The sequence below is a fragment of the Meles meles genome, chromosome 14, assembly GCF_922984935.1.
Source record: "Meles meles chromosome 14, mMelMel3.1 paternal haplotype, whole genome shotgun sequence".
In the NCBI taxonomy this organism is placed as follows: Eukaryota; Metazoa; Chordata; class Mammalia; order Carnivora; family Mustelidae; genus Meles; species Meles meles.
Genome location: NC_060079.1, coordinates 29,827,305 through 29,845,754, shown reverse-complemented (window position 1 = coordinate 29,845,754; position 18,450 = coordinate 29,827,305). Strand labels below are relative to the sequence as shown.

Sequence of the window (18,450 nt, the reverse complement as noted above, 5' to 3'; positions counted from 1 at the left end):
TGGGTTTTTCATAGATGGCTTTGATAATATTGAGGTATGTGCCCTCTATCCCTACACTTTGAAGAGTTTTGATCAGGAAGGGATGCTGTACTTTGTCAAATGCTTTTTGAGCATCTATTGAGAGTATCATATGGTTCTTGTTCTTTCTTTTATTCATGTGTTCCATCACATTGATTGATTTGCGGATGTTGAACCAACCCTGCAGCCCTGGAATAAATCCCACTTGATCGTGGTGAATAATCCTTTTAATGTATTGTTGAATCCTATTGGCTAGTATTTTGGCGAGAATTTTTGCGTCTGTGTTCATCAAGGATATTGGTCTGTAGTTCTCTTTTTTGGTGGGATCCTTGTCTGGTTTTGGGATCAAGGTGATGCTGGCCTCATAAAATGAGTTTGGAAGTTTTCCTTCCATTTCTATTTTTTGGAACAGTTTCAGGAGAATAGGAATTAGTTCTTCTTTAAATGTTTGGTAGAATTCCCCTGGGAAGCCGTCTGGCCCTGGGCTTTTGTTTCTTTGGAGATTTTTGATGACTGTTTCAATCTCCTTACTGGTTATGGGCCTGTTCAGGTTTTCTATATCTTCCTGGTTCAGTTGTGGTGGTTTATATGTCTCTAGGAATGCATCCATTTCTTCCAGATTGTCCAATTTGTTGGCGTAGAGTTGCTCATAGTATGTTCTTATAATTGTCTGTATTTCTTTGGTGTTAGTTGTGATCTCTCCTCTTTCATTCATGATTTTATTTATTTGGGTCCTTTTTCTTTTCTTTTTGATGAGTCTGGCCAGGGGTTTATCAATCTTATTGATTCTTTCAAAGAACCAGCTCCTAGTTTCATTGATTTTTTCTATTGTTTTTTTTTTGGTTTCTATTTCATTGATTTCTGCTCTGATCTTTATGATTTCTCTTCTCCTGCTGGGTTTAGGGTTTCTTTCTTGTTCTTTCTCCAGCTCCATTACGCGTAGGGTTAGGTTGTGTACTTGAGACCTTTCTTGTTTCTTGAGAAAGGCTTGTACCGCTATATATTTTCCTCTCAGGACTGCCTTTGCTGTGTCCCACAGATTTTGAACTGTTGTGTTTTCATTATCATTTGTTTCCATGAATTTTTTCAATTCTTCTTTAATTTCCTGGTTGACCCATTCATTCTTTAGAAGGATGCTGTTTAGTCTCCATGTATTTGGGTTCTTTCCAGCTTTCCTCTTGTGATTGAGGTCTAGCTTCAGAGCATTGTGGTCTAAAAATATGCAGGGAATGATCCTAATCTTTTGATACCAGTTGAGACCTGATTTGTGACCCAGGATGTGATCTATTCTGGAGAAGGTTTCATGTGCACTAGAGAAGAATGTGTATTCTGTTGCTTTGGGATGAAATGTTCTGAATATATCTGATGTCCATCTGGTCCAGTGTGTCATTTAAGGCCTTTATTTCCTTGTTGATCTTTTGCTTGGATGATCTGTCCATTTCAGTGAGGGGAGTGTTAAAGTCCCCTACTATTATTGTATTATTATTGATGTGTTTCTTTGATTTTGTTATTAATTGGTTGATATAGTTGGTTGTTCCCACGTTAGGGGCATAGATATTTAAAATTGTTAGATCTTCTTGTTGGACAGACCCTTTGAGTAGGATATAGTGTCCTTCCTCATCTCTTATTATAGTCTTTGGCTTAAAATCTAATTGATCTGATATAAGGATTGCCACCCCAGCTTTCTTCTGATGCCCATTAGCATGGTAAATTGTTTTCCACCCCCTCACTTTAAATCTGGAGGTGTCTTCACGTCTAAAATGAGTTTCTTGTAGGCAACATACTGATGGGTTTTGTTTTTTTATCCATTCTGATACCCTGTGCCTTTTGATTGCGGCATTTAGCCCATTAACATATTGAGAGATATGAATTTAGTGCCATTATTAGCCTGTAAGGTGACTGTTACTGTATATTGTCTCTGTACCTTTCTGATCTACTACTTTTAGGCTCTTTCTTTGCTTAGAGGACCCCTTTCAATATTTCCTGGAGAGCTGGTTTGGTGTTTGCAAATTCTTTCAGTTTTTGTTTGTTCTGGAAGCTTTTTATCTCTCCTTCTATTTTCAATGATAGCCTAGCTGGATAGAGTATTCTTGGCTGCATGTTTTTCTCATTTAGTGCTCTGAATATATCATGCCAGCTCTTTCTGGCCTGCCAGGTCTCTGTGGATAAGTCTGCTGCCAATCTAATATTTTTACCATTGTATGTTATAGACTTCTTTTCCCGGGCTGCTTTCAGGATTTTCTCTTTGTCACTAAGACTTGTCAATTTTACTATTAGGTGACGGGGTGTGGACCTATTCTTGTTGACTTTGAGGGGGGTTCTCTGCATCTCCTGGATTTTGATGCTTGTTCCCTTTGCCATATTAGGGAAATTCTCTCCAATGATTCTCTCCAATAGACCTTCTGCTCCCCTCTCTGTTTCTTCTTCTGGAATCCCAATTATTCTAATGTTGTTTCGTCTTATGCTGTCACTTATCTCTCGAATTCTCCCCTCGTGGTCCAGTAGCTGTTTGTCCCTCTTTTGTTCGGCTTCTTTATTCTCTGTCATTTGGTCTTCTATATCACTAATTCTTTCTTCTGCCTCATTGATCCTAGCAGTGAGAGCCTCCATTTTTGATTGCACCTCATTAATAGCTTTTTTGATTTCTACTTGGTTAGAGTTTAGTTCTTTAATTTCTCCAGAAAGGGCTTTTATATCTCCAGAGAGGGTTTCTCTAATATCTTCCATGCCTTTTTCGAGCCCGGCTAGAATGTTCAGAATCGTCATTCTGAACTCTTGATCTGACATATTACCAATGTCTGTGTTGATTAGGTCCCTAGCCTTTGGTACTGTCTCTTGTTCTTTTGTTTGTGGTGATTTTTTCCGCCTTGTCATTTTGTCCAGATAAGAGGATATGAAGGAGCAAATAAAATACTAAAAGGGTGGCAAAGACCCCAGAAAAATGCGCTGTAACCAAATGAGAAGAGACCCCAAATTGTGGGGGGGAGAAAGGGGATAAAAAGAGGTTCAGAAAAAAAAAGAAAAAATTTAAAAAATAAAACAAATAAAGAAAAAATATAAAAAAGAAAGAAAAAATATATATATTTAGATAAACTAGTCAAAAAAACGTTAAATAAGAAAAGGGTAAAAGTTTTAAAAAATTTAGCAGAAGAAGAAAAAAGAAAGAAAAAAAATTGAAAAAAAATTGAATTAACCGCAAGACAATAGAATCATGGGTACTTTGCTTTCTCCTCCTCTGGAATTCCGCTGCTGTCTTAGGAATTGAACCTGCTTTCCTTGATAGATGAACTTCGTCCTTGCTGGATATTTTGTTGATCTTCTGGGGGAGGGGCCTGTTGTAGTGACTCTCAAGTGTCTTTGCCCGAGGCGGGATTGCACCGCCCTTACCAGCGGCCAGACTAAGTAATCGGCTCGGGTTCACTTTAGGGAGCTTCTGTTCCCTGAACGCTTTCCGTAGAGTTCCGGAGGACGGGAATGAAAATGGCGGCCTCCTAGTCTCCGGCCCGGAGGAGCCGAGAGCCTGGGGCCCCACTCCTCAGTGCACCCCCAGAGGACAGCACCCAATCACTCCCATATCCCCAGCCTCTAGCCGCACTCCAAGCTCACCCAGCCTGCGACCAGTTCAAGGTAACCCCGAGCTGAGAGTTCAGTCCTCGGCTCTGTCTCTGCAGCTGGCTTCTCCGTTCTAATACCTGCGAGCTCTGCGACACTCCGACACCCCCGATCCTTCTGTGACCCTGCAGGACCTGGGGCCACGCTGACCCCGCGTGGGCTTCACCCTGGTTTAGCCTCTGGAGCAATGTCCCTCAGTGGAACAGACTTTTAAAAGTCCTGATTTTGTGCTCCATTCCTCCGCTGCTTGCCGGGAGCCGGCCCCTCCCGTGGTCTATCTTCCCGTCGTTTTAGATTCACTTCTCCACCAGTCCTACCTTTCAGAAAGTGGTTGATTTTCTGTTTCTAGAGTTGCTGTTCTTCTTCTCTTCGCTCTCCCATTGGATTTGTAGGTGTTTGCAATGTTTAGATAAGGTATCGAGCTGGTCTCTTGCTACCTGATGTAGTCTCAGCCTGCTACTTCTCCGCCATCTTGACTCCTTGGTGAATGATTTTTTAATGTATTTTTGGATTCAGTTTGCTAATATTGCTAAGGATTTTTGCATCTATATTCATCAGAGATATTAACCTGTGGTTCTCCATTTTTTTTCTGTGTTTTTATCTGGTTTTGGTGTCAGGGTAATTCTGGTCTCATAGAATGAATTTGGAAGTTTCCTTCCTCTTCTATTTTTTGGGAAAGTTTCAGATGAGCAGATATCAACTTTTCTTTACATGTTTGGTAGAATTCATCTATGAAGCCACCTGGTCCTGGACTTTCATTTGTTGGGAGTTTTTTGATTATTGATTTAATTTCATTGTTGTTAATCAGTCTGTTCATATTTCCTTTCAGCTTTAAGAACTTTAGTTTTTCTTGTAGTACAAGTCTACTGGAAGCAAAGCTCATCAGCTCTGATTTAACTGAATTAAATGTTTCACCCTCATTATTTCATTAGATAATAGATTTTATATGGAGTTCTTACTTGACCATTTTTCTTCTACCAGTAATTTAATGATGCCTTCCATTTGTATTGGCCTCTATGTCTATGCTTTTACAAACTCAATAATCAATTATAGCAAGGTTGCAAATTATAGAATGTTACAAAAGTTACAAAAGTCAATCATTTTCCTATATGCCAGTAATGAACAAGTAGAATTTGAAATGAAAAAAACTTACCATTTACATTAGCATCTTCCCCCAAATGAAATACTTACCTCTAAATCTAACAAAACATGTATAAGATTTATATAAGTTAAACTACAAAACCCTGATGAAAGAAATGAAAGAATAAACAAGCAAAGAGATAGTCCATGTTCATGGATAGGAAGACTCAATATAACCAATATGTCAGTTCTTCCCAGCTTTATCTGTAGAGTCAATGCAAATCCAATCAAAACCTCAGCAAGCTATTTTACAGATATCAATAAACCGATTCTAATGTTTACATGACAAGGCAAAAGACCCAGGATAGCTGACACTGAAAACTGATACTATCCAACTTCAAACTTTACTGTAAAGTTGTGGTAATCAAGACAGTGTGGTACTGGTAAAAGAACAGCAGATAGATCAGTGTAACAGAATGGAGAGCCCAGAGATAGACCCACATAAAAATAGTCAACGGATCTTTGACAAAGAAACAAATGTAATACAGTGAAGCAAAGAGAGTTCCTTTAACAAATGGCATGGAAACAATTAGCCATCCACATGCAGAAACATAAATCTAGACAAAGACTTTACATCCTTCACAATAATTAACTCAAAGTAAATCACAGACCTAAACATAAAATGCAAAACCTCTTGAAAGATAATTTAGGAAAAAACCCAGATGATCTTGGGTATGAGTGATGACTTTAAGATACAACACCAAAGGCAAAAGCCATGAAATAAATAATTGATAGGCTGGACTTCATTAAAATTAAAAACCTTGCTCTGTAAAAGACACTATCACAAAAGAATGATAAGAGAGGCCACAGACTGGGAGAAAAGGTTTTAAAAAGACACATCTGATGAATGACTTTATTCAAATATACAAAGAATTCTTAAAAAATCAACACCAATAACAAAAATTAGATTTTAAAATGGGCCAAAGACCTTAATGGACACCTCACTAAAGATGATAGACAGGGGGTGCCTGGGTGGCTCAGTTGGTTAAGCATCTGCCTTCAGCTCAGGTCATGATCTTGGGGTCCTGGAGCAGAGCCTCACATTGGGCTCCCTGCTAGGCACTAAGCCTGCTTGTCCCTCCCACTCTCCCTCTGACCGTCCTCCCACTTTGTGCTTTCTCTGTCTCTCTCTGAAATAAATAAAAATATTTTTAAAAAAGATGAGAGATGATAGATAGCATATGAAAATATGTACCACATCATACATTATCAGGGAAATGAAAATTAAACAAAATTAATAAGATACCACTACATACCTAATAGAATGGCCCAAATCTGAAACCCTACAACACAAAACGTTGGTAAGGATATGGAACAACAGGAGCTTTCATTCATGCTGGTGAAAATGCAAAATGGTACAGCCACTTTGGAAGACAGTTTAGTGGTTTCTAAGAAAACTGAATACACCTTTGATAGACAACCCAAGAATTTCACTTCTTGGTATTTAGCCAAAGGATTTGCAAACTTATGTCCACATAAAAACATGCACATGGATGTTTATAGAAGATTTATCCATAATTGTCAAAACTAGGAAGCAACCAAGATATCCTTTACTATATGAATGGATAAATAAACTGGTGTTCCCAGACAAGGGAATATTATTTGGGGGCACACACACACACACACACACACACACACACAATGTCTATCAAGGCATGAAAAGATATGGAGAAACCTTAATTGTACTTTAATAAGTTAAAGAAAGCCAGTCTAAAAAGTACAAAGTGTATGATCCAACTATTTTGTAAATAGTCATTTGTAAATAGTCATTTTGTAAAAAGCAAAATTAAATAAAAATATTGGTGGTTGACAGGGGTTATTAAGGAGGTAGGGATGGAAGACAGAGCACTGAGGATTTTTGGGAGCAGTGAAACTCTTCTGTATGATACTATATTATGGGTACATATCATTACATTTGTCAAAAACCATAAGAAGTACAAAGAGTGAATCCTAATGTAAACTACAGACTCTGGGTGATAAGGATGCTTCAATGTAGGTCCACAGTTATAATAAATATATCATTCTAGTTGGGGATATTGATAATGTGAGAGGCTGTGGGCAGAAGCAAGAGGTAAGGGAACTGTCTATACTTTCTGCTCAATTTTGCTATGAAGCTAAAACTGTTCCAAAAATAAAGTCTATTTAAAAAAATCAATTATATTCTTATCACTGTTCTTATATATTTATAGGGTTTTTTTCCTAGTTGCTTTTAAGGCTTTTTCTTTGTATTTGGTTTTCAGTAGCTTGACTATAATTTACTTTTATACTCAGGGTTTGCTACGTATCTTGAATCTATGTGTTATTTTTTTAGTCAAGTTTGGAACATTTATGGTCAATATTTTCTCAAATGCTTTTTTTTCCCCATTTATTTTTTTCAGCATAACAGTATTCATTGTTTTTGCACAACACCCAGTGCTCCATGCAAAACGTGCCCTCCCTATTACCCACCACCTGTTCCCCCAACCTCCCACCCCTGACCCTTCAAAACCCTCAGGTTGTTTTTCAGAGTCCATAATCTCTTATGGTTCGCCTCCCCTCCCCAATGTCCATAGCCCCCTCCCCCTCTCCCAATCCCACCTCCCCCCAGCAACCCCCAGTTTGTTTTGTGAGATTAATCAAATACTTTTCTGTTCCCTTTTCTCTTTCTCCTCTCCTTCTGGGACTCTGATTACCAATATGTCACATTGCTTAACCTGGTTCCACAGGTTATTTAGGCTCTGTGCATTTCTTCAAAATTTTTATTTTTCTCTATATGTTTGCTTTGATGATTTCTACTGAACTGTCTTTAAGTTCAAGAAAGATCATATCTTCTGTTATGTATAACCTGTTGTTAACTTCACCCAATAAATCTTTCAACTTTTTTTTTCAATTCTAAATTTCCTTTTTTTTTTAAATGACTAAAATTCTCTCTTTTTACCCATTTATCCACCTTTTTTCTTTAGAATATTTAATATATATATCACAATTTTCAAACAACTTCTGAGTCAACTGTGATTCTGTTTTTATTGATTATTCTCTTAGTTATGGGTAATACATTTCTATTTATTCACATGTCTAAGAATGTTTCATTATTAACTAAATATTGTATATATATTGTAAACCCTAGATTCCATTATTTCCCTCTGAAGTATTGAATTTTGCTCAAATAATCAGGTAAGTTTCTGATAGATCGTACTGACCCTGTGAGACCTTATTTAATATTTTTGTTAGAGTGTCTATTTCAGTTTTGTCCTTAAGTCTAGGCCTTGCTCTTAGTCTGGTTTTGTCTTAGTTCTTAGTTCTGAGTGTGATCTTTATTCCTAAGGTGTGGCAGTAGAGAGGAGTTGGCAGATGCTGTAGTGGGCAGATGCTGAAATTCCAGCATTCTTGCTCCTTGGAATTTTATTCCCCACGCATATTCAGCTCAGGTTAAAACCATGAATTTGAAGGGAGCAAATATGGAACATAGAGGCTCCCAATAAGGTGAAATTTAATATTTACTCAATCAGCCTCATGAGGAGGAGGGTAAAGATCCATAAAGCAGTATTAAGTGATTTCAAATTAAGATGATATTATTAGTCATAATATTGGTAGAAGTAATAGAAGTAGTTGTGGTAGTGGTGATAATTATTAGAAGAACATATTAAAAATTGGAAAAATCATGGACCTTACCTTATGATCTAATGATTTTGCTTCTTGGTGCAAAGGGTGTGTACTATAATGTTCATTACATTATTTTATTTTTTAAGATTTTATTTATTTATGAGGGAGAGAGAAAGAGAGGTAGGAGGAGCAGAGGGAAGAGGAAAGTAGACTCTATGCTGAGCACTGAGCCCCATGCAGGGCTTGATCCCAGGATCCTGAGATTATACCTGAGCCAAACCAAGAGTTGGATGCTTAACCAATGAGCCACCCAGGCACCCCCATTACATTACTTTTAATAGTGTAAACTTGGAACCCATTGAATGTCTATCAGTTGTAGCATGGTTAAATAAATTAAGGTATAGCTATATTGAAGTATATTTTGTAGCAGTTAGAAGGACTGAAGTAGGCCCATACATACTAACATGAACAAAAAATCTGTGAGACAGGTTTTTAAGTAAAGCAGTTGCAAAATTACATGTGTGGTACATTTATGTAATCTTCCCTTACATAGGAAGTGATTTCACATACATATATATACACACATACATATGCACATTAATTTAAATGCACACACACACACACACAACTTGAAGGATATACACTAACCATTTGTTACCATTAATGAGAGGTGAACATGATAAGAGAGAGCAATGCAATGGGAAGTGGTCTTCAAAGGAACTATAGCCTTCTCCCTAATGCTTTAATCTTTTATAAGGAGAATGCACTCCAATTGAAATGAAACCATTTTTTAAAAAAATTGAGAGAAGTGAAGTACAAAAGATTTGAATTCACATCCTACTCTGTCTCTAAGCTAAATAACCTCTTACAAGTTATTTAAATTTCTGAGATTTTGCAAAATAGGTTATGAGAATGTAAATGGAATAGCTTATGAAAACTGCTTGAAAAATACCAGGCACTCAATAAGCAATAGAGTCAATACTTCTGAACATTTCTTCTTGTACATTTTATAAAATAGAATAATAAAGATAATAAAAATTTTTACCATGTAATCTAGATATCTGAATAATTCTTATCCTATCTTTAGCTCACCTTTTAACCTTTGTGTCTCTGGATTTTTCTCATACAACTAGATTTTTAGTTGCAGAATCATTTCTGTGGGTGACCTCAATAAATGAATGCATTAGTTAATTGTATAACTTGCATGTTATATTATATCAAGTAAAATATATTTTGCTCCTGATCCCTAGTAGCTCTTAAAACCCTCTAAATTTTCCCTCTCTTTTTAAAGTTGGAGCTCAGATCCTACAAAATTTAGTCAAGATTAACCCTAGTGAATCTCAAAATATTTCACATAATATCCATTATCACAAAATATTGCTTGTAGCACTCATTTGTTAAAAATTTCTTTACTGCCAACTCTCCCTTCCCTGCAATTTGTTGGCTTTGCCAAAGAACATTTTAATCACTGAATGCTGCTTTGAAGCTTTGTGTTTTTATGGTATTTTGCTTCCCCAGTTTTTCCACCAATTCCTTCTTCCAAAATATATATAAAGTCAGACAATAGGCTGGAGAAAAAGGCTTTTGGGGATAAACATTTAGAAATAATTGTTTCATTCAGATGTGGCCTATAAATACAAAAAACATCTATTTGACAAAAAAATGTGAAATTCAAAACCTATTTTCATTTTTTCTGAACCAAAAATTAAAAAATCAACATTAACATCAAAACTAAAACACGCAAAGTACAAAATGTTTGAAAGCATTTAAGATTAGAACAAAAGAATGCTGTAATTCAAGTAAGAGATAACCATGAGCTGTACCAAGGAAATGGCTAAAGACATGCAGAAAAGGGGAGAAAAGAAAAGACTCAAAGACAAAAAAAGTAATAACAATATTCTGGTATTTGAATTTATCTTCTTTATAAAACTGGCTGTTTTGAGAAAGAAGTTAGTCTTATTAATATGCAATTCTCATCAAGCAATAAGAGAAATTGTTTAACAGAAATGCAATGTTCTCAAGACAATGGGGTGGCTGTATTTGTCTTTCAGTTTTATAATTTAGTTTGGATAATTTCTAATTTTTGAAATTTGCATTTATAGAACTGAAGTCTATTTTAAAATGTATTAGAGATGACAAAACTAAAATTAAAAAGCACTGAAGAATCTTAACAAAAGTATATCTATTATGAAAGCTTAAAAACAGTTTAATAAAATTCAGGGCAAAAAGTTTAATGATAAAAACATTAAAAAAATCAAGTCTTGAGCTCAATGACATTCCATCTAAATCTAATATTAGTGACCACTTACTTTACTCTTTACCATTGGAAATACCCATTTACATTTCTGCCTCTTCCATATGAAGTATATGTACTTTAAAATATCTATTTCTCTTGTTAAGTACAACCAAATTAAGGCTACAAACATAAGAAGCTTCTAAAAGGTGGAGAGAAGAGGGCAAACTGACTAGTGACCTCAGGACCCGAGGAAAGATATGGTGGTGAGTTCCCTGGCTTTTTATTTTGCCTCAAATATCCCAAAGTGGATATTAGAGAGGACAGCTACCTGGAATTGTCAATAGGTGTAGAAAAAATAAAAAATAAATAAAACTCTAAGAAACGCCTGCTCTCTAGCCAAAGAACCAGGAACAGGGCTACCTAGCAAGACAGAAACATTTTCAGTAGTAACCACTAAGTCAAACATTGCAAAAAATAAGGCATCCGCCACTCCAACACCAGTAAAGACTGAGTGGTAAGCCTATACTTCCACCATTGCTAGGCTATAACATGGTACCTCAATCTCCCTGCTGGGGTGTTGTCAGAGGGTGCTAATTGGGAAGCCAGGGATTTTCATCTACACTAGAAAGTAACAAATCATACTCTGGTATCAGTGAAACCCATTTGGGGGTCCTGGACTTCTACTCCTATCTGATGGTAAAAAGGCATTCTCTCCATCTTACCGAGTAATGTCAGAGAAGGCCTACTAGAGAGTTAGGACCTTCACCACCACTTGGTAGTAACAAGGCCATTTTTACATGTTGTCAATAAAGGCCGCATTAGGAGCACAACTGAAGTTCCTGTCCTCCCAGCCAGAAGGTTATCAGTAGAGACCTAGTGGGTAGCCAGAACTCCCATTTATGACTACAAGTGTCAAGAAGCCTTCTGTCTTCCATGGGTGTCAATGGAGACAGAGTGGAGAATATGAACTTCCTTCACCACCTGGAACTAACAATGAACCAGAGGCTTAAAACACAATAACCAACATGTCCATATTTCTAGTAAAACAGTCATCCAACTGAATATGAAATAATCAACCTATGCCAACACAAAGAAAACACAGAAATCAGAATGATCTGACAAGCACTTTAAACCAGTTATCATAAAAATTCTTCAGTGAGCATGCTTGAAACAAAAATACAGAAAGTCTCAGCCCAAGAATAAAATATATAAAGAACCAGATGGAAAAGATACAATACCAAAATAAATAAAGGGAATTGAGGAAAGAATCAGGGAAAGAAAGACAGAACACTGGAAATTGCTCAATCTGAATAAAAGAGAGAACAGACAGAAAAATGAAATAAGAGAGTCTCAGGGGTCTGTGGGACCATAAAAAAGATAATTTGAGTCATGAGAGTTCTGGAAGGAAAAAAGAAAAGGGGCAGAGCTGAAAAAGTATTCAAATAAACAAGAGCTGAAAATTCTCAAATTTGGCAAAAGACATAAACCTATAGAATCAAGTACCTAAGAGTATCCAAAGAGGATAAATCCAAAGAAATTCATGCCAAAACACATCACAGAGAAACTTCTGAAAACTAAAGACAGAGAAAATCTTGAAAGCAGCAAGAATCAAACACCTTGGAGTGATGCTGGCTCCTTCTGGGGACATCACTAATCATCAGGGAAATGCAAATCAAAACCACAATGAGAGGACACCTCATAACTGTCAGAATGGCTAAAAGCAAAATACCAGAAACAAGTGTTGGTGAGGATGTGGAGAAAAAGGAGCCCTCATGCATTGTTGATGGGAATGCAAACTATGGATATACAGTATATATATTACAACTAAATTACAGTATGTAATTTCCTCCATACTTTGGAAAATAGTATGTAATTTCCTCAAAAAAATAAAAATAGAACTACCATATGATCCAGTAATTCCACTATTGGGTATTTACCCAAAGAATATGAAAACAGTAATTCAAAAGGATATATGCACCTCTATGTTTTATTATAGCATTATTTACAATAGCTAGGTTATAGAAGCAACCCAAGTGTCCAATGATAGATGAATGAATAAAGAAGAAGTTGTTTATATATACAATGGAATAGTACTGAGCCATGAAAAAGAATAAAATCTTGCCATTTGCAACAACACAGGTAGATTTAGACAGTATAATACTAAGTGAAATAAGTCAGAGAAAGACAAATACTATATGATCTCATGCATATGTACAATTAAAAAAAAAACAACAACAAAAGAAAGAGACAAACCAAAAAATAGACTCTGAAATAGGGAGAACAAACTGGTAGTTGACAGAGGGAAGGTGGTGGGGGACATGGGTAAAACAGGTGAAGGGAATTAAGAGTATACTTATTGTGATGAGCACTGAGTAATTAATAAAATCAATATATTGTATACCTGAAATGAATGTAACACTGTATATTAATCATACTTCATTTTGAAGAAAGGAAAAGAATCAAACACCTATGTATAGGGAGAAAAACAATTTGAGTGACAGAGGATTTTTCATCAGAAATCATGGAGGACAGAAAGAAGTAATGCAAAATAAGGCCAGAAAGAAGTAACACAAAATAAGCATTTTTCAACTCTGGAAAGAACTGGCAACTCAGAATTCTGTATGTAGAAAAAATATCCTTCAGGAGTGAAGGGGACATCAAGTCCTTCTCCGATGTAAAAAACTAAAAGACTTTGTCACTAGCAGACCTATCCTAAAAGAGTTAAATTGGAAGTATCCTAAAAGAGTTAAATTGGAAAAGATAGAATTTTAGAGAATCGGGAAGGAAGAATATGATAGAGAAAAAATATAGGTAAATAGACAAATGGAGAGGTCATAGCTAATGGGTATGGAATTTCTGTTTTGAGGTGATGAAAATTTCAAAAATTAACTAAGGAAATGGTTACAAATGGTCTGTGAATATACCAAAAATCATTGAATTATGCACTTTCAATGGGTGAATTTTATCTCAATAAAAATCACAATAGTAGTAGCCTAAGGAAACGGGCACAAAAGGATTTCCTAAGCATGAATGGGCAAGTTTTATATCTTGATCTAGGTGATGGTATCATAGGTGTAAATACAGATCTTAGTCAAAATTAATCAAACTATACCTTTTAATTTGTGTATTTACTTTTATAATTATACCACAATAAAGAATATTAGAGTCGAATTCCTTTCCAAAATGCTTTTTACCAATTTACATTCATAGCAACAGTATATTAAAATTCAAGTGCTCCACATATTACCAACTATAATATTGATTATCTAAGGGACTAAGTATGGGACCCCATTGTGGTTTTAATTATCAATCTGTTATTGTTATTTAGGTTAGTCATTTTCCCATTGTTTTTTGGATATTCATGTTTCAAAAAATAAGAATTTTCATATCAATTACTCAGTGTTCTACTGGCTTCTTTGACATCTTCTTATCTCTTAGTCACTTTTATATAAGTCACAAATACCTTCTCTCAAAATGAGTTTTGTCTTCTCTCTTGTTATGGTGCACTTATTATTAATAATCTAGAAATTTATGATAGTGTCAAAAGTAATATTTAATCATGCAGTTTGTATGTGTCTGTGTCTTTTAAAAGAAATACTTCTCCAAAACAAGTGGGTAAGTTTGTCTCCTATATTGTCTTTAATCTTCCTGGAAATGGTTATTTGTGTGTGTCATAAGATAGAAATACAATTTTATAGCAGCAATGTCTACAATAGCCAGACTATGGAAAGAACCTAGATGTCCATCCACAGATGAATGGATCAAGAAGATGTGGTATATATACACAATGGAATACTATGCAGCCATCAAAAGAAATGAAATCTTGCCATTTGCGACGACGTGGATGGAACTAGAGCGTATCATGCTTAGTGAAATAAGTCAATCGGAGAAAGACAACTATCATATGATCTCCCTGATATGAGGACATGGAGAAGCAACATGGGGGGGTAGGGGGATAGGAGAAGAATAAATGAAACAAGATGGGATTGGGAGGGAGACAAACCATAAATGACTCTTAATCTCACAAAACAAACTGGGGGTTGCTGGGGGGAGGTGGGATTGGGAGAGGGGGAGCGGGCTATGGACATTGGGGAGGGGAGGGGAACCATAAGAGACTATGGACTCTGAAAAACAACCTGAGGGTTTTGAAGGGTCAGGGGTGGGAGGTTGGGGGAACAGGTGGTGGGTAATGGGGAGGGCACGTTTTGCATGGAGCACTGGGTGTTGTGCAAAAAGAATGAATACTGTTACGCTGAAAAAATAAATAAAATGGAAAAAAAAAAAAAAAAAAAAAAAAAAAAAAGAAATACAATTTTATTTCTAAATTTGCTTTATTTTTCCATATGGCTGACCATTTTGTTTGTACAATTTATGATAGATTTTATCTGTGTTCTTTTTTCTATTTCATTAATCATTTTATTTCTATTTTGATGCCACTGATACTGTCTTACTATTTATAATTTTATAATAAATATGGATCTAGAATGCAAAAAAACACCCATTTATTTAGATTATTAGAAAAATGCAAGATAAAGTAATGATGTTTCTTAAATGTTTTGTAAGGAGGAGGATTTTTATCTTTGAATTCCTTAGATGCTTTATTATTGTGGCAAATTAGCCACAAGCAAATGTATTTTTTTAGATTTCAAATTAATACCCTAAGGGTGAAAATTATTTATTTGCCCTCAACAACATATTATTTTCCATTTTGCTCTCCATTCATTTAAACAATAATGACCATAGAAATCTATTAGTGGTACCTTAAATTTAATCTTGCTTTCAATTTTGTATATCAGTTTTTTTATTTGATTCTTAATAATAAAAAATATGAGGTCAGAGAGGTTTAGAATACTAATGACTTCCATTGTCTCTTACTCTAACTTAAGGAGTTTCTGATAGCTCTCTAGTAATGGTCATCCTTTTTGACTTGATAATCTGTTTTCTAGACATTAATTGAGAACAAAAGTATTGGTGGAATGAGACCTGTAGTAATTTTAGGCCACATTTTATTAGGAATGAGGGCTTGCTTTGTTTGAATACATTTCACATACATAAGTATCTGAATGAGGGAGCTATCTCTATTAATGATTTGAACTTTACTATTTTATAATTTTTTCCCTCTAGCTGTTTTAGAAATTGAGAGTAAACTATGGAAATTATAAATATGGTACCAGCTTAAGAAATGATACCATAAAACACTGAAATCAGATAATGAAGACTTACCTCTATTTCTTTTCTTAATTTTTCATGTGTCTTTTTCTCTTCTTCAAGAAAACAAGCTTTTTCAGTGATGGATTCTTTTACAGTTGTAATTTTATCCCTTAACTCTGTAATGTCTTCCTATATGTTTACAGAAGTTTAAAATATATGAGTCAAACAATGAATGGTCAATATAAGTCCAACATTTTCAGTATATCTATAATTCAAAAAAACTAGCCATCACATTTAATTTTGGCAAACAGGATTAGAATATTACTTTTCTAGGTACAAAGAATAAAGAACTGTTACTCAAACAAATAAACCTTTGATTTAAAAAATTAAAATTAAAACTAAATGCAAATAAGATATTTTAAAAAGTGGTAGTCATACTGGCCATTGCACAGGAACAGTAACTAATAATACAGTATATGTTAATTAAATTGGATTTAAATGTAAAAAGGATAAAAACTTAAAATTAAAACAAAATGTAAATAAGATGTAAGAAAAGTAGTAGTCATAGTGGCAATTGCCCAGCAACAGTGTAAAGGAATCTTTTAAATTCTCTAGCAAGAAACAAAAGGTATTTTAAGTTTATATCTCCCATTGTCTTCAAAAAATGGTATAAAGTAAAAAAATTCTTAAGGCACTATTATTAATTGATATTGTTTGTAGAATAGCATTAAGCATACGAAATTGATTTGAATTGGTCAGATCCATTAGTCTAGGAAGTGAGGGCTTTAACACTTTTGTGGGTCACACTTTCTGAAACAAATGGATTAATTGTTCACTGTAATTTTTTTGACTATATATTTTTATTAATCCACAGTGGATTTGAGAAAAACTCCCTTATGTATCTGTACTTTTGGTATAGTTGTTATATAACTCATGTATTTAAGTTTTTAAAAGTTGTGAAAATAATTTCTGAATCTAGTTAAGACAGCTATGGACATTTTATTAAGTTAATGATAAGTGTATCACTTAATAAGTAAGTATACTTGCAAAAAAAGGAGTAATAGAAAAAACTTTGATAAAGGATATTTCAAACCTGTACTTGTTTTATGTGATTTCCTTCTGGATTTTGGAGATTTTGCACAAGTTCCTCTTTCATTCTTTTTAGCTTTTTAACAAGATCTCGTTTTTCATGAAGTACAGTCATGAATGACCATTTGCTTTCTACCTCCCCCAAACCATCTTTATGCTCTTTTATTTTTGCATAGTATTCATTATATCTTATCATGTGTTCCTCGAAGTCTTCTTGGGCTGCTTCTATGTCAAATTTAAGCTTTACATTTTCTGTATGTAAGGATTTGATTTGAGTTTCCAGGTTCCCACACTGAAGTTTGGCATTCTCTATGGCAGCATCTTGCTGACGAATTTGCCTTTCTGTTTCTTTAGTTTCTGCAGAGACAGATGCTATTTGTTTTTCAAGCTCATGGAGTTCATTCTGTAAAATATTTCAATATTATTATTATTAATTCATGATATTCAACATTAGAAGAATGTTATTGTTTTGATCCATATGTCTGTAGCAAAATCACAACATAAAAATACATATTTATCAGATAAAGAAAAATTGATATACAATAAAAGGAACCATTCAATAAGTAACAAAATTATTTTATAATGTTAGAGGGAGCCGAGAGTTATATATTTCTTACTTTTTAATGTTCATCTAATTCAAAATATTAAAATTTTATAATTTATGTTAACATTTTATAAATAAATAAAAAGTTTTACTTCTTCCTTTCAATATGGATGAAATTATTTATTTTTTATTTATTTTTACTATTTATTTATTTATTTTTCTTTCATGATTGCACTTGCTTGAACCGCCAGTACCATAGAAAGAACAGAAGTGGTAAGATCACATATCCTTGCCTTCCTTGTTCCTGGTCTTAGGAGAGAAACATTCACTTTTTCACCATTAGATAAGTTGGCTATAGGATTCATAAAGGGATATATATGTCCTTTTGTAGATTATGGAAGTTGTACTCCTAATTTGCTAGTTTTTATCATGAATGGATGTTGGATTATGAAAAGTATTTTTTATGTGTCTAGAATTCTCTTTCTAAATACAAATGTACTAATTTGTTCTCTTGTTTAAATCCTGCCAAAACCTTCCCATTATCTTTAGTATAATGTCCAAGTTTCTTATCATAGTATTCATCTCCCACTACTTCTCAAAACATACCCTATACTATAAGCCACCAAACCACATATATAGTTGACCCTTGAGCAACACATGCATAGGTCCACTTATAGGAAGATTTTATATATCTAAACAGTCCAGTACTATAAATGTATTTTCTCTTCCTTGTGATTTTTTTAAAAAAAGATTTTATTTATTTGTTTGAAAGACAGAGTGAGCGAGTGAGAGAGAGAACAAGCCAAGGGGAGAGGCAGAGGGTGAAGTTGACTCCACCCTGAGCAGGAAGCCCAGTGTAATGTGCAACTAAGGGCTTAATTCCAGGACCCTGGGATTATGACCTGAGCCCAAGGCAGATGTTTAACTGACTGAGCCACCCAGGTGTCCCCTTGTGATTTTCTTAATGATATATATTTTTTTCCCTCTAGCAGACATTATTGTAAAAATATAGTATATAAAAAAGTAACTTAAAATATGTCATTGGTAAGCCTTCTAGTCAATAGTAGACTATTGTAGT

The 18,450-nt window shown here is 34.7% G+C and overlaps 1 protein-coding gene across 1 annotated transcript in view; it reads right to left on the bottom strand.

Annotated features, from left to right (window-relative positions):
• The window catches only part of CCDC122 (coiled-coil domain containing 122), a 39,316-nt gene that overhangs the window by 13,135 nt on the left and 7,731 nt on the right, over positions 1–18,450 (bottom strand). Inside the window, exons 3-4 of the mRNA XM_045977895.1 lie at positions 16,833–17,231; positions 15,812–15,928 (exon numbers count right to left, since the gene is read on the bottom strand). Of these exons, the coding sequence (XP_045833851.1) occupies positions 15,812–15,928; positions 16,833–17,231 (516 nt within the window). The remainder of the gene's footprint in view (positions 1–15,811; positions 15,929–16,832; positions 17,232–18,450) is intronic.